This window comes from Corapipo altera, unplaced genomic scaffold, assembly GCF_003945725.1.
Source record: "Corapipo altera isolate COAL_440 unplaced genomic scaffold, ASM394572v1 2b, whole genome shotgun sequence".
NCBI lineage: Eukaryota > Metazoa > Chordata > Aves > Passeriformes > Pipridae > Corapipo > Corapipo altera.
Genome location: NW_020884874.1, coordinates 30,690,918 through 30,704,825, shown reverse-complemented (window position 1 = coordinate 30,704,825; position 13,908 = coordinate 30,690,918). Strand labels below are relative to the sequence as shown.

The 13,908-nt window shown below is 38.7% G+C and overlaps 1 protein-coding gene across 4 annotated transcripts in view; it reads left to right on the top strand.

Moving 5' to 3' along the window:
- Positions 1-13,908, top strand: part of UTRN (utrophin) — a 363,103-nt gene that overhangs the window by 70,310 nt on the left and 278,885 nt on the right. For all 4 annotated transcript variants that reach the window (XM_027631971.1, XM_027631965.1, XM_027631979.1 and 1 more), the window contains 7 exons: positions 2,204-2,296; positions 3,735-3,812; positions 7,133-7,225; positions 8,059-8,231; positions 11,576-11,691; positions 12,738-12,901; positions 13,465-13,668. In XM_027631971.1, coding sequence (XP_027487772.1) covers positions 2,204-2,296; positions 3,735-3,812; positions 7,133-7,225; positions 8,059-8,231; positions 11,576-11,691; positions 12,738-12,901; positions 13,465-13,668 — 921 coding nt within the window. The remainder of the gene's footprint in view (positions 1-2,203; positions 2,297-3,734; positions 3,813-7,132; positions 7,226-8,058; positions 8,232-11,575; positions 11,692-12,737; positions 12,902-13,464; positions 13,669-13,908) is intronic.

Sequence of the window (13,908 nt, the reverse complement as noted above, 5' to 3'; positions counted from 1 at the left end):
GTCCACCAGGATGCCCAGGTCCTTCTCTGCAGAACTACTTTCCAGCAGGTCAACCCCCCCTGCCCCCCTGCCTTTATTGGTGCCTGGGGTTATTCTTCCCCAGGGGCAGAACCCTACATTGGCCTTTGTTGAACTTCAGACAGTTATCTGTCCATCTCTCCAGTGTCAAGGTCCCTCTGAAGGGTTGCACAGCCCTCTGTGGTATTGACCACTCCTCCCAGCTTTGTGTTGTCAGCAGACTTGCTGAGGAGGCATCTACCACCTCGTCCAAGTCACTGAGGATTAAGTTGGACAATACTGGGCCCATTATTGAACCTTGGGGAACACCACTAGTGACAGGCCTCCAACTAGACCCTATACCACTGATTATCTCTGTGCCCTGTGCTGTTCAGCCGGTTCTCAATCCACCTCACCATCCACTTGTCCAGTTCACACCTACGTAGCTTGCTTATGAGGACATCATCGGAGACAATGTCAAAAGGCTTGCTGAACTCCATGTAGACAACAGCCACTCCTCTCCTCTATCTTTCCAACCAGTTGTCCCATCATAGGCTCCAGCATGCTTTAAAGGTTTGTTTAACTGTGCAGTTGTGAAGCATCTGAATCATCTGAGAAAGTGTATGCTCTGGGAGGAAGACCTTGCTGTGCTAGAGAGGCAATAGTTGAGCTCAGGAAGTGGCAGTATGTAATGACTGAATGTTATCAAACACTGATATTTAATGAATACTCCTATTTGATATTGGTCTGGCATTGCTTTCTACACCCTTTGCCTGAATATGCATCGACATGTGTATATACACATTTTTAAGCATGACTTTTAAAATTAATTGGAGAATAAATCTGTCAGAAAAATTCATTGCGAAAGTAATTTATTGGCAGATACTGAGTCTAGCATCTACATATCTTAAGAAGTGACCTTAGTTAAAAGATTGTTCTTACCACTGTTTAGCTGGTTGAAATTATGAGTTATATTTAGTTACGTTTCTGTACAAGAGACTAAAATATGACTCTGCAGCTGTTCAACTCTGGGTTTTGTAGTTTTAGTAATATCAAATCTAATTAAATTGGAAATTTAAGGAAAGCCCCTTATGAATTCTGGGGAAAAAAAGACATTTATTAAAAAATGGGCTTCAGTGGGCCATTCAGCTCTCTTTTTCTGATTTGTTAGCCAGCATTTGGCAATTACTAGCATCTGTCAGGGCAGGAGGAGATAACTGAGGAGGAGATCTATGTCATCTAAGTCAAGTCATGTAAGATGGGTCTTTGACAGTCTTCTTTCTGAAGAGCAATGTTATAAAATCAAGGTGATAGAAAAAGGCAATATTGGAGTTTTTGGTGGTATTTAAAATTTTTTTCTTCTCAAATTGGCACTTCAAAGGGACACTGAAAGCAGTGGTTTAATTGACTTCTCGGTAGCTAGCAGGTGAGTATTACAAAGCAAATGCACTTAATTGCTTGCTTTCTGCAGTCTTTTTCCTCTGCCCTGTAGAGCTGTCCCACAATGACTTTCTAATGGCCCAAGAAGGGATAAGCTTAAAAAGGTTAACATGATTCCGCTCTCATCTCCTACCATTCTTTATGGGGTCCCTCCATGCCCAAAGAAAGAGAATTAGAAATGTGTGACTTAAAGTAGCTCTGAATTTCACATTTGTCTTCTTTTTCTATGGTAGAGAAAGTGATTATTTCAATAAATACTACACCTTTTGATCTACTAGTCTATGTAGAGTAGTGGCACCTCCTTACATAGGGCTCAATTCCAAGTCCTTTTTTGTCTTTTGTCTTTTTTTAAATCTGAGAGAATTTGTTTCAATGGCTTCTTTCTGAAAAGCCCCAGTTTATTCTTCCTTTAAATGCAGCCAGACCAAAGCATTCTTTCTCAAATGACTCCTCAAACTTGCCAAGTTTTCTTTCTTTGCTATCTTTGTGTGTTAATGCATCCACCCTAATGTGAGCCAGGATGCACTGCTTTGGTTCCTTAGTACAAGGCCGTGATGCACAGAACCATAGAAATAGGTAGGAAAAAAACCCCCACCACTAAAGAAGGGAAGGATTTTTTCCTGATCACTGTTGCAGTCCCCTAGCTTTCATTTACTACTTTCAGTACCAAATAAGAATTAATTGAAAGATAAAGAAGAAAAAAGTACCTGTTTTCTGGAAAGTTCTGCTTAAACAGTTTTTATTAATGCTTTTGTTTCTTCTACAGAGTGGGAAGCCCCCAGTTAAGGACATGTTCACAGATCTGAAAGATGGAAGGAAGCTTTTGGACCTTTTGGAGGGTCTGACAGGGAAATCTCTGGTAAGAGAAACATCTGAGTCCTATTTCCATTTATTATTACGAAAAAACAAACCAACGAATAAACAAAACACAAACCCCAAACTGTGGCATTTTTTTCTTTTTTAATTTTAATTTATTTAGAACCCTGTTTTACTTGTAGTATGTACTTGTTCTCTGCAGTTCCAGTGAAATTCCCATGAACTGCACTCATGAGATACAGGGTCAGGCTGAAGTTTAACTGTGTAACCCTCCCTTGAGGTTTTACATACTGTCTAGCAAAGCATGTAAAAACAGTGGTGTTATTCACATAGTGTATGTTTTTAATAGAGATCTTTTAATGGTCTGTTTCTGGATGATCAGGGAGACAGTGTCCAGCTGGTTACCTGTGGGTTCCTAATAAGCTCATGAAAGATCTCCCAAAGAAAAAGGACAACAGCTAGTATGCAATGCAAAAATCTGCATCTCCATTGAAGAATTCTGTGATCTACAGTTTGGAAAAGGCTGAAAACTGCTCAAATGGTGTATGGGAAAGTGTGTGTGGCTTAGAACTCTTCCCCTGCTAACATTGATAGCTCTTCAGAAAGATACATGAGGCATGGTAAAAACTGTGCCATCAGTATTATCCCATCACTTGGGATTAAATTCTTGATTTCACTATTTATAATAAATCTCAAATTCGTTTATCAACCTTATGAGGAACCTTTAACCATTTAAAATTTCACATTGCAAGCTTGCCTTGTTTTTTAAACAGATGCATTTCATGAGCACTTTTAATAATTTGTGGTGTCATTTGAAGTATGCCCAAGACCGTAGGACTCTTTTGGTTTCTAAGTTGATTATGTGTCCCAAGTTCAGCTCTATGCTCTTGCAGTATAATCATGTTCTGCCTCAAGAGTCAAATTGTGGTGATTAAAAGCAAATGGAGTGGCAGGTATTGTCGAGAGTTGAAGTGTCTTTTGTTTTGGTTTTTTTCCCCCCCTTGATATTAAAAGGAAGGGAAAGTCAGGAAGTATAACTTTTTCCCAGTATGCAAAGATCTAGCAGGCTTCTGGTGCCAGAAAAATAAATTGCTGCTTGTTCTCTCTTGGGAGCCAAAAAATTCAACTACTCTGGCAAATGTTCAAAAGCCTCAGATTTTCCCCGGGAACTCTCACTTTGCTGTTGCATTACCAGTTAGTAATTCTGTAGATGCTGGGAATAAAATTGGATTTCCTGAAGATAAGATGAAACACACTTGGAATCCAAGGCTTGTTCTGTGCCTTGAATTGAGAAATATTGTTCTGACCAGTTTTCATTTTGAAATTATTGTGGATGGCCTTGTTTGGTTTTTCTTACCACTAAAAAAAAAATAGTTAAAATCTGGGGAAAAGATAGAAAAGAACAGGAATTTTTCTTTCAGTTTTGTTTGGTCTGTCAAGTTAATTCTGATGTTGAACAGATTGTAACTTTTTATTTTCAGCCTAAAGAACGAGGTTCCACACGAGTACATGCCTTAAATAACGTCAACAGAGTACTGCAAGTCTTGCATCAAAACAACGTGAGCATGTTTTTGGACAACTTTTTGATAGATTATTTAGTTAATTTTTGTGTGTAAATGAGTTCAGAATGCAGAAAATAAAAATTTTTAGTACCTAAAATAAGAATTCAGTGAGGCACTTAAACTGTTCTTAGTTTTTCTTATCTGATGTAGAATTTAAGTGTCCAGCAATTTTGTGACATCTTAAAATGCTAACTTAATAAGTATTAACTAATCTGTGGTTTGTTGAGATGTGTTCATCTCCCAAGACAAAGGTGAATTGAAGCTCTACTATGGCACAGCTAATGAACCTGGCAGGACAAAAGACTAATTTCCAGTGGTGATACATAACCTGTACAGAAATGTGTAAGGGGATACGTAAGCTTTTATGGGTGTTTTTCATGTCCTGCTCTCAGTATCCAGGAGGATCTTTTCATTGACATCTGTCTGATGTGTACTGTTTCTAATTTGCAGTTGCAGTAACTGATCAGAAGAACAAACAAGCAAACAAAACCAAATCCTTTTTTTAAGAAAAATGAGAAGAATAATTGTTTGGTTTAATATTTGCTTTGACTGCCTGGAAACCAGTAGTGCTACAGTAAAGTGATTATAATTTTTCCCCTGAAGAACAATTCCTGAGAAGTGCGCAATCTATAGTTAGAATTTCTATTTGTGAATGTCAGGGCACTAAAATAACTTAATAAGAACATTCTGGCAATAAAATACATCAGGTACAAGAAGGTACTGACATATTTATATACACCACTGATTGAAGAGTGATACCAACAGGCTGTATAATGCTGCAATTTCTCCTCTGTATTGGTGGACTAGTGTCATATTTCTAGGAAGCAGACAAAGCTAGTAGTGGGTTGTTTTTGTTCTTTGAGGTACTGTAAATATTGATTAACTTTTTTCTGAGGATAAGTAATGAGTTTTTTCAGCTTGAAATTGATTTATTTTATGATGGTAATAAATAATTAATACTGAATTACAATAATTAATTAGTTCTTCCTGAAACTGATCGGATCTGGGTTTCTGGAAGTAAACTGATGGTCTTAGTTAGCTGAAGGTTGTTAAAGTCATGTACTTGATTTATGCCTAGTGCTTACCTTCATTAGAAAATGTATTATGTGTTAATATGAAGGGAAAAGGCATCCGCTGAGAAGCAGCTGCATTCTGTTGCTAGGCTATGCAATATTCATAACTTGTGAAATAATTTATGAAAGTGTTTAAATGTATATTGCAGAGGTCAGACAAACCTAGGGTGTAGGTGATCAAGTGATCCTGTGAACCTCATCCTTTTAGCAGAATGGTTCTAAGTAATAAAGTTCAACATTTTTCATTTGTGGATCATTTTTTTAAAAACAATAATTAAAGAAAATCCACTGGAAATCATTCTGTATAACCAATATCAGTCTACTGTCTTTTATTTACTTTACTTAAGTCTCAGTAGTCCACTCACTACCCTACTGGATTGCTGGCTGCATCCTGCAAAGCACTATTGCAATACAAAAATGGGCATGTCAAGTATTTCCTTTTATGGATGGTATGGATAACAAGAGGAATGCATTATTAGTAGTATTATTCTTGATATGTGATTAAGAAAATTGTGAAGTGTGTTTGTTGTTGCCCATTCTTGGGAGTGTTTTTATTCTATTAGAAGTGAAAAAAAAGCTCTGATAATACAATTGCTTTATTTTTCACCCTTGGTATTTAGTCTTGCTTTCTGTTCCTTGTGTTCTAGAGGTCTTTCCAGTGTGTTTTTAATGACCTGCACTGGTGATTCTTTTGGCCTGTTCTTGGCTACTTTACGCTTACCTTAAAATATATGCCCAGTATTTGCAAAGAGTATTGCTGTAATTTTCTGTTCTAGGTGCTTTAAAAATTGAGAGAGGAAAATTGAGACATCCACAAATTTTTTTAGTACTTCAAAGTGTAATTTGTGGTTCCATCTTAGTCTTACAACACAGTTTTGATTTGATTCTCCTAACAGAGACACCTACGGGGAACTGAAAATTGTCAAGATACCTGAAAGCAATGAAATTACAAGTACATTTTGCAGGATTGAAGCTATTTATATTTATATATCAGCCTTATATCCTTATATATCAGCAGTATCATCTAAAACAAAACAAAACTTTGTTCTTGTCTATCCTAGACTATGTCCACTGAGAGTCAGAGATGGCCTCCATTACTGTCCCATGATTGTCCTTATTGTTTAATTGCTAGCCAGCTCCTTGGTGCAGGTTTAGTCTATGTGACCAGTGCTGATCCAAAGCAATGTCCATATACAGCTCTTAGAGTTAGTGTAAGCTGGGAGGTATTTCTGGTAGGCATTGTGGCTAAAACTGTTTGAAGTAGGGGTGAGAAAGAAATTAAAAAACTTCTCCATTGAGGTGAAATGCACTGGTGCCACTTGCCCCTGGGGTTGGAGGATACTCCTGGCTCAGATTATTTACAAGAATGAAGCCCAACATCTGCCCTGTGTTGGGAGTGTATTGCAGCATCTGCTGTGTGCATATGTAGACCCAGGGAGGTATCTGCTTCGTCTGCTGAGGGCAGCTGTTCCTAGCTCAATTTCCATAAGCGTGTGGTGACTTAGACATATGCAGTGCAAGGTGGTTGGAGTTAGTGCTACTTTCTCTGCATTAACTGAATGGAGACTTGATGCCCCAAATTAGTTCAGACTCCAAAGTAGCACTGAGTTAATATCTGGTCATGTACTCCAAGCTTTGCTTCTTCTCAGGTCTGAATACTTGATGCAGTAGTGAGTTGCCTCTCTTGCCCTCTTGCTTACTAAAGTAATCTCCTCCCGTCTCTTTTCAGTAGTTTCAGTTTGACTGTTTTGAAGTCAATGTGGGGTCCTGTGCATGTAGGAAACTTGAAAATCCAATTTTCCCTTGAGCTTTTGGTCTCTTTATAAACTTCTCTCATTTTGAAGCTGTTCATGCAAAAGACAAACCTGTTCCTTAACAGTTTTCATGGTTCTGCAATATCTCTGAGTTTGTGTTAGGAGCAAGCTTGCCTAACTTTTATTTTCCTGTCAGATCCTTCATACTTTCATTTCTGTTGTTCAGTTTTGACTGCTGGTATGCATCTGTATATTAGAGGAGAGAATAAAACTCTTCCAGTGGAATATCTTCTTTGGTGCCACTTTGTCAAGTTGTTTAAGCAGTTGTCTTGACAAATTCAGATGGACAGTTCTCTGCCAGCTCTTTCTAACTGCTTTTTGTTTCAGAGCACTTGGTATTACATGGCTGGACAGCCAGGGATTTGGGGTGGGGTTGTGACTTAAGGCTGTGATAACAGTGTTTAATATAGAGTTGATCCAACCTCTCCAGGTGGAGTTGGTGAATATTGGAGGAACTGACATCGTTGATGGAAATCACAAGCTGACGCTGGGGCTACTGTGGAGCATTATCTTGCACTGGCAGGTGAGAGTCTGCTGTGAGATCTTTTCCTTTCCAGGAATTGTGTGCACTGATCTGCTGGAATTTTCACAAACCTTCCCAGGGTTTTGGTGGCAGAAAATACTGCTTCTATTTTGGGCTGGTAAATAAAGGCAGGCTGGTATTTGGTTTCTACTCTCATTCTATTGGCTGCCTCCCATGATACGTATTCTTGTATGTGCTCAGTTGTACTCAGCCTCTCAGTTTAGTTCCTGCTGGTGTTAATTGCAGGGGGGCTTTTCAAGCTGAAGCTTTGTGTTTATATTTCTTCCTCAAAGGCTTGAGACAGGTAGCTTTTTACTGTCTAGGTAGTTGTGTTTGGCTTGCATCTTGCCTGCTGCTGAGGTTTGTTAGTCTCATAGATTGAATTGTTCCTGGTTTATCCAGGTGTCTGGGAAGATCGTTGAATTTACCTGGAGGGACTTTGACAGATGCGTATGGGTAGTACCCAAACAACAGACTACTTTTGTTGGATAATCAGATATCCTCCTCTTGCAGAAAACCTGTGCAAACTGTATTTTTTGGGTTTATTTACTGGTGGAACCACAGCACAAGGCATAGACAGCATCGAGGAGAGAGGGACGATTGTAATGTAAGAGTAATGTGTTGTTATTACATGAAGCATTACTAATTCTTGTAATCAGTAGAGTGCAAAGATGCCCTGAAGACTCCTATTCCCAAATTTTGTGTGAGGAGTTGGAGTTTGATTCATAGCTTTTCATGGGGAAGAGCCTTTCATGATTTGTGAAATAATTTTGCTTTGTAAGCAGGAAAAGTGGAGCATGTGTGTGTAAGGTGTAGTTGTTGCTGTCTTTCAGGTGAAGGATGTCATGAAGAACATCATGTCAGATTTGCAGCAGACCAACAGTGAGAAGATACTGCTGAGCTGGGTTCGGCAGTCCACAAGACCTTACAGTCAGGTCAACGTTTTGAACTTCACCACAAGCTGGGCTGATGGACTCGCCTTTAATGCTGTCATCCATAGACACAAGTAAGTAGGAAACAGCATATCTTATACCTAGAGAAGTAAACAGCTTTTTTCCTGTGTCTTCATGCTTGAGCATTTGACAGCTTCTAGCTTGTTTTGGTGATTCATTGTCTGGTTGTTTGTCTTTTGTTGTGGTAACAATAGCAGTGGTGGGATATTGCCAGAGCCTTGCAAAGGCTAGAGCCAAGGCAGGAGTGTAACACTCAGTTCCTGCACATGCACGAACACTCGCTAATTGGAGTGGATTTTCATCCCACTTAGTATGAATTATACAGCGAGTGTGTTGAAAAGGTCTCTACAAGGAGAGGAAATTTGACCAATCTTCTTTACCTGTACTTCCTTCCTTCTACCTGCCCTCCTCTGCAAAGAGAAACGTTTTTTCAATCAGAGTTTGCCATTTCATTTCAATAAGGAGATACAGAAACTTCAAAACAAAGGAATAAGAAAGATTGTAGCTTTTCTGGTGTTTTTTAATATATCTTGCATGAAAGACAATTTATGCACTTCTTTCGGGAGAACTGTTGGGCAGAAGAATCAAAGGGTAATAGAATACTTCAGGTATCTGTAGAGTATTCATTAGTTTGTTCATTATACTTTATAAAGGACTGTGTTAAAGCCTCTTTGCACAGATCTTTTGTGTTCTTTCTGATTTTTGGAGAACTCTTTGGTAGTTTAAAGAAATCATTGTTACAGACTCCTATGAAAGTTGCATACCTTTTTATACTTTCTTTTAAAAAAAATTTTCTTTCAGATTTACTGGAAAATATGTTATAATCCAGTGTAATTGAAGTCAGCTCATTGCTTTGCAAGGTCTGACTGTTCTTAACCATAGTAATGGTAAAATAATTTCTATAATTTAACCAGACCTCCTGACCATCAGGTACCTGATACAGCAAATACTTTACAAATACCCATAACTTCTATACCCAGCAGATACAAAGTGTTTGCAAAACATATGTTTGCTAGGAGCCTGCTGTTCTCTGCTCTTAAGTGCCCATTTGGCATGTGTTAACTGAAATGGGCTCTGTCACAGGCTCGCTGGCTTCAGGACTGGTCTGCCCTGATGTACCTCTGTGCCTTGTGAACCAGAGCTAGCTTGTGTTCAGGCTGCACGGGTGTGTAAGGGGGACCTGCACCACACTGAGGGCTCCTGAAAGTTTGGAAGGACTGTTATGCAAAGGCAAAGCAATACTAGTAAAGGTCTTGCTAGAATCACAAATATCACCATGTCCCTTCTCTGGATGCGGTGAACTGTAATGGCGGTTTTCCTAGTGGCACACATGCCTCTAGTGGCTTTGCTCAGGTGCTGAGCATGTGAAGCTTTGTGGTGGAGAGTGTGCCAACTTTAGACACAAATGAGACCTAGGTGACCTGAGGGGAAGCAGGGAAGAAAGAGGTAGCCAAGTTGGTTTCAGGCTGTTTGTTGTCCTTATTTCTTGAGACTGTGTGCTTGAGCTTTGCATGATCTGAAGTCTGCTCTTTTCAGAGCACTGTTAAGTAGCAAAAGCCCCTGCTGAAAGCTTTGACTGAGTAATTGTGCTTTCATGTGGCTTCCTAAAATCTCTGGGTCTGCTCATCTCTGAGCCTTTTATTCCCTGTTTCTTGGAGCCTGACAGCTGCCAGCGTGTCAGAATTCAGCTCTGCTGTCCTTGGGCACAAGTCCTTTAGCCAGGGAAGCACCACACTCTGAGAAGTTTAGACGTGGGTTTAAATTCAGGTCATCTCTGGAAGAGAAACTTTAAAAGCAGTTGCAAAAGAACAAGGGGTCTGGGGCAGGTTGCAGAGATGGTATGACAGCGAAGCTACTTAGCTTACCCAGACACTAGTGCTTCCCTACCTAAGGGGCATTTTTTCAGTATTGCTTTTTTATTTTAGTTTAGATTGACACTTAATGGGATCCACAAAGATTCTCCTCTTTTAAGAGACTTAGTATCTTTCTTTTCTCTTTTTCTATCTGTGAATAATTGTTAGCTCTTGGTTATGGTATCTAGTAACTTTTTGTAACACCTGCAGCATTTAAGTGACCTGTTACCTCATATAATTTTATTAACATTTTACTGTGCTGGTCTCTTTCATTTCCTAATATTAGCTTAGTTCCTCTTTGAACTGAATTCTACTCTTTTGTTCAATTTTCTCACTCATAGGTAAATACCTGGATTGCAATTTATTAAAACTTGTGTTATCCTGTCAGTGTGCAGGTACTGCATGTGCAATATATTGATTGCAATGTGTTTTTCAAAGTTGGAATCTCTGCTAAAGCTTTACATGAATCTATGTGGTTATCCTTGTTGCTCTTGCATGGAGGTACAGTATTCCATGAGCTTCTATGCTTCTGGCTTTTTGCTTATCAGATCCAGCTGGCTTATAGCCTTCCCATTTCACAAATGTAATGACTTGATAGATGATAAAGGATACTCTTAGGTCAATTCAGAACTGAATCAAATATTAAAAGAACGAAAGGCAAGCCTGTCTCTTCCTCCCCAAGTTCTACGAAGTACAGAATCAATAGCAGCATTTTGATGAGAAGCCACTATTGCAGGAGAACGGAAGGTTATTTTAGTGGCTATGTAACCTAACAGCTCTGCTAGTGTAGGACTTGGCTGATCCTCCCCTGTTGGTGTAGGTACTGCCAGTGTGTTCTGGGTGCACAGCTGGACTGGAGAAGTCATTGGGTTAACACTGATCTTAAATGAAGGCTGTTGACACTGCAAATCAATCAACTCCTTGGCCTGATTTGAATTGTGACTCAGGAACACTTGTGATTTTTTTTTTTTTTGTAGGCTGTCTTTTATGGGAGTGGGTGGGGAATGGGGAAGGGTGAGTGAGTGGGGAGGACACTGCTGTTGCTCCTGGCTGGGATGGCCTGGGATGGCCACATTGCAAGTTGGGAACAAGGCTTTCCAGGAGCAGAGTGACTCTTGATTACTCAGGAGTACCTGATGCAGACAATGTGTAGTACCAATAGTGCTGTGAAAGAAACAGCTGAAGAAAACTGGTTCTGGGATAAATTTTAAACAAAATTTATGTATTCTTATGAGTAGTATTTGATCTCCTGTTGCAGTCAATGACTGTGTTTAAAACACATAGAATGGAAGGTTGGATGTTGCTGTGGACATGCAGTCAGTTAATTGTTTTGCGATTGTCAGATTGTCACTAAAAAAAAAAAGGCATGTATTTGTATTTATGCATTTGTGTATATGAACTTATGTTGGTATTTTGTATATATGTGTATGTTTATATTACTTGGGTAGCTACCATCATATCCATAACTCGGTATTCTGTATGTTACAGAATTTTTTTTTCCTAGATAAAATTTACTTTCTTCCTTGGTTTGTTTTTACTTTTAGACCTGAGCTTTTCAGCTGGGACAAAGTTTTAAAGATGGCCCCTGTTGAGCGAATGGAAAATGCTTTCAACATAGCCAAGAACCACTTAGGAATTGAGAAACTGTTAGATCCTGAAGGTAGGATATAGTTACTTTACTTGACAAGAGGTTTTTCTGAGCTCTCTTGAAAGAAATTTCTTCTATTGCCATTAACTATGAATAAAAATTCCATCATTTTTGTTTTGAGCCTTTAATTTTGGGTTTAAAATAATGTAATTTGTAGGGTAAGGGTATGTCTGTGTGTGCTTCTGCTTTGGCATTTTGAATATTAAGGTTCAGGTTGATTTACTATTCAGAGAGTGGATAAGGAAGCTGAACTTGGTACCTTGACTCTCTTTCATTTTAGGTAGGATTTGTACTGCAAGGGTGTCTGCTTTTCAGATACACTAGAGAATTATGTAGAATGGGACATTTTAAGGGCCTTGATGTGTTATGCTTTATATATACACTGAGTAGCAATACCTGCCAGTGCTGTGAGTACATACTGTGTAGGAATGCTTACCAGGAAACTTTTATGACTCTTTTTTTAAATACTGAGCTGTTGCTCTGCTTTGAAGTGAGCATCCAAAGACTTATTCTGTAAGATAAGCTCTGAAACTCTGTAGATTCAAGTACCACCTTTCTACTAAAAAAAAAAAAGTATTAACTGAATGGGTACTGCTCATAACCCAAGAGATAAGTGAACTGGAGTCAGTGAAACTCTATCAATATGAAAAATAAGAAAATTAACTGACTAATAGTGGGAGTAGGGCCCAAGTGGAAATACTTTTTTTTATGGATACTGTCCCTGAACTGCGTTTCTGCTTGGGAGATGCTTACAATAATTTCCCCTGAATGGTTTTTATTCCTTAGCAACTTCGTGCCTGGGCTGTTACTTCAAAAAGATCAAGCCTTTTAATGTGAATTCACTTCCAAATGTAGAATTTTTTTTTTTTTAAGTTTTTTTCTCCTTCATAGTATTTTGAATATATGTCAAACCTGGTCTTTAAGGTAAAAGCTTACTAAAGACTACTCAACAGAAGAACCTGTGATGTGCACAATATGTAAAGTCTTACCTGTGTTTTAAGTAATAATTTAGAAAATCAGCTTCATTTATTTTTCCCCATATTTTCTTTTTGATGCAGATGTTGCTGTACAGCTTCCCGACAAAAAGTCTATTATTATGTATTTAACCTCTTTGTTTGAGGTCCTTCCTAAGCAAGTAACAATGGAAGACATTCGGGAGGTGGAAACTCTTCCAAGGAGATACAAGCAAGAATGTGAGGATGGAGAGTTCAACGTGCAGCAGGTGTGTTTATCATCAAAGTCAGCCTGTGATTTCTTAAGTTGTAATTTTAGCTAGCCTTCATGTTTGTCAGTTATCTCTGAAGCATGCCTTCTGTCTTGGACAACACAACTGGGAAAATATGAAAAATCTTTGTCATTAACTTCAGTCTTTGTCTTCCTTTTTCTTTTCTGATTCATTTACAAAATCCTGTGTGTAGAGGTATAAAGTTCCATTTGTGTTATGCTTCTTGCTTTTGCTTCTCTTTCTCATGTCTTGACCAGCTGAAGAGGCTGGTCTGAAATCTTTAACTGAATTTGCCACGGAACTTTTGATGGGTAGTGATAGTGATGAGGTTTTGTTTGGTTGTAAGATTCATTGTTAAAAGAGCAAGATTGAATTCTATCCAGATTTTTTATTTTAAAATGAAAGTTCATTAGTAGTGACTCTGACCTTTCCTATTAAAATTTATCCAATGTTTACTTTTAACATTTTATGAAGGACTAAAAATTGTTCTGTTTTTAATATCTTTTGGGAAGGCATCCTCTGTGCACTTCTAAGACAACCCTTTTCTCTTGGCTGCCTAGACTGTAGTACTTGAAGAGGACCAGGACAGTTCTAGAGCAGAGACTCCCAGCACGGTGACAGAGGTGGATATGGACTTGGATAGCTACCAAGCTGCTCTGGAAGAAGTTCTTACATGGTTGCTGTCAGCTGAGGACACGTTTCGGGAACAGGAGGAAATATCTGGTGATGTTGAGGAAGTCAAAGAACAATTTTCCACCCATGAAGTAAGCTTCTCTTGAAAATTCCTTTGTTGTGGTTTGATTTCTTTGTGTGTGTGTGTAAGCTGCAGAACTTCCATTTCCTAGTCCTTATTCAAGACCTTCCATTCTGTTTCTTTGAAAGGCACCTCTGAATGAATGTAGCCTACATGTGGTTGGGTTTTTTGTTTGTTTGTTTGTTTTTAACGAATAATCTCTGCTTGAAGGTAAAAATGAATCTTTTTAGGAGAACTTAGAGTGGAACAT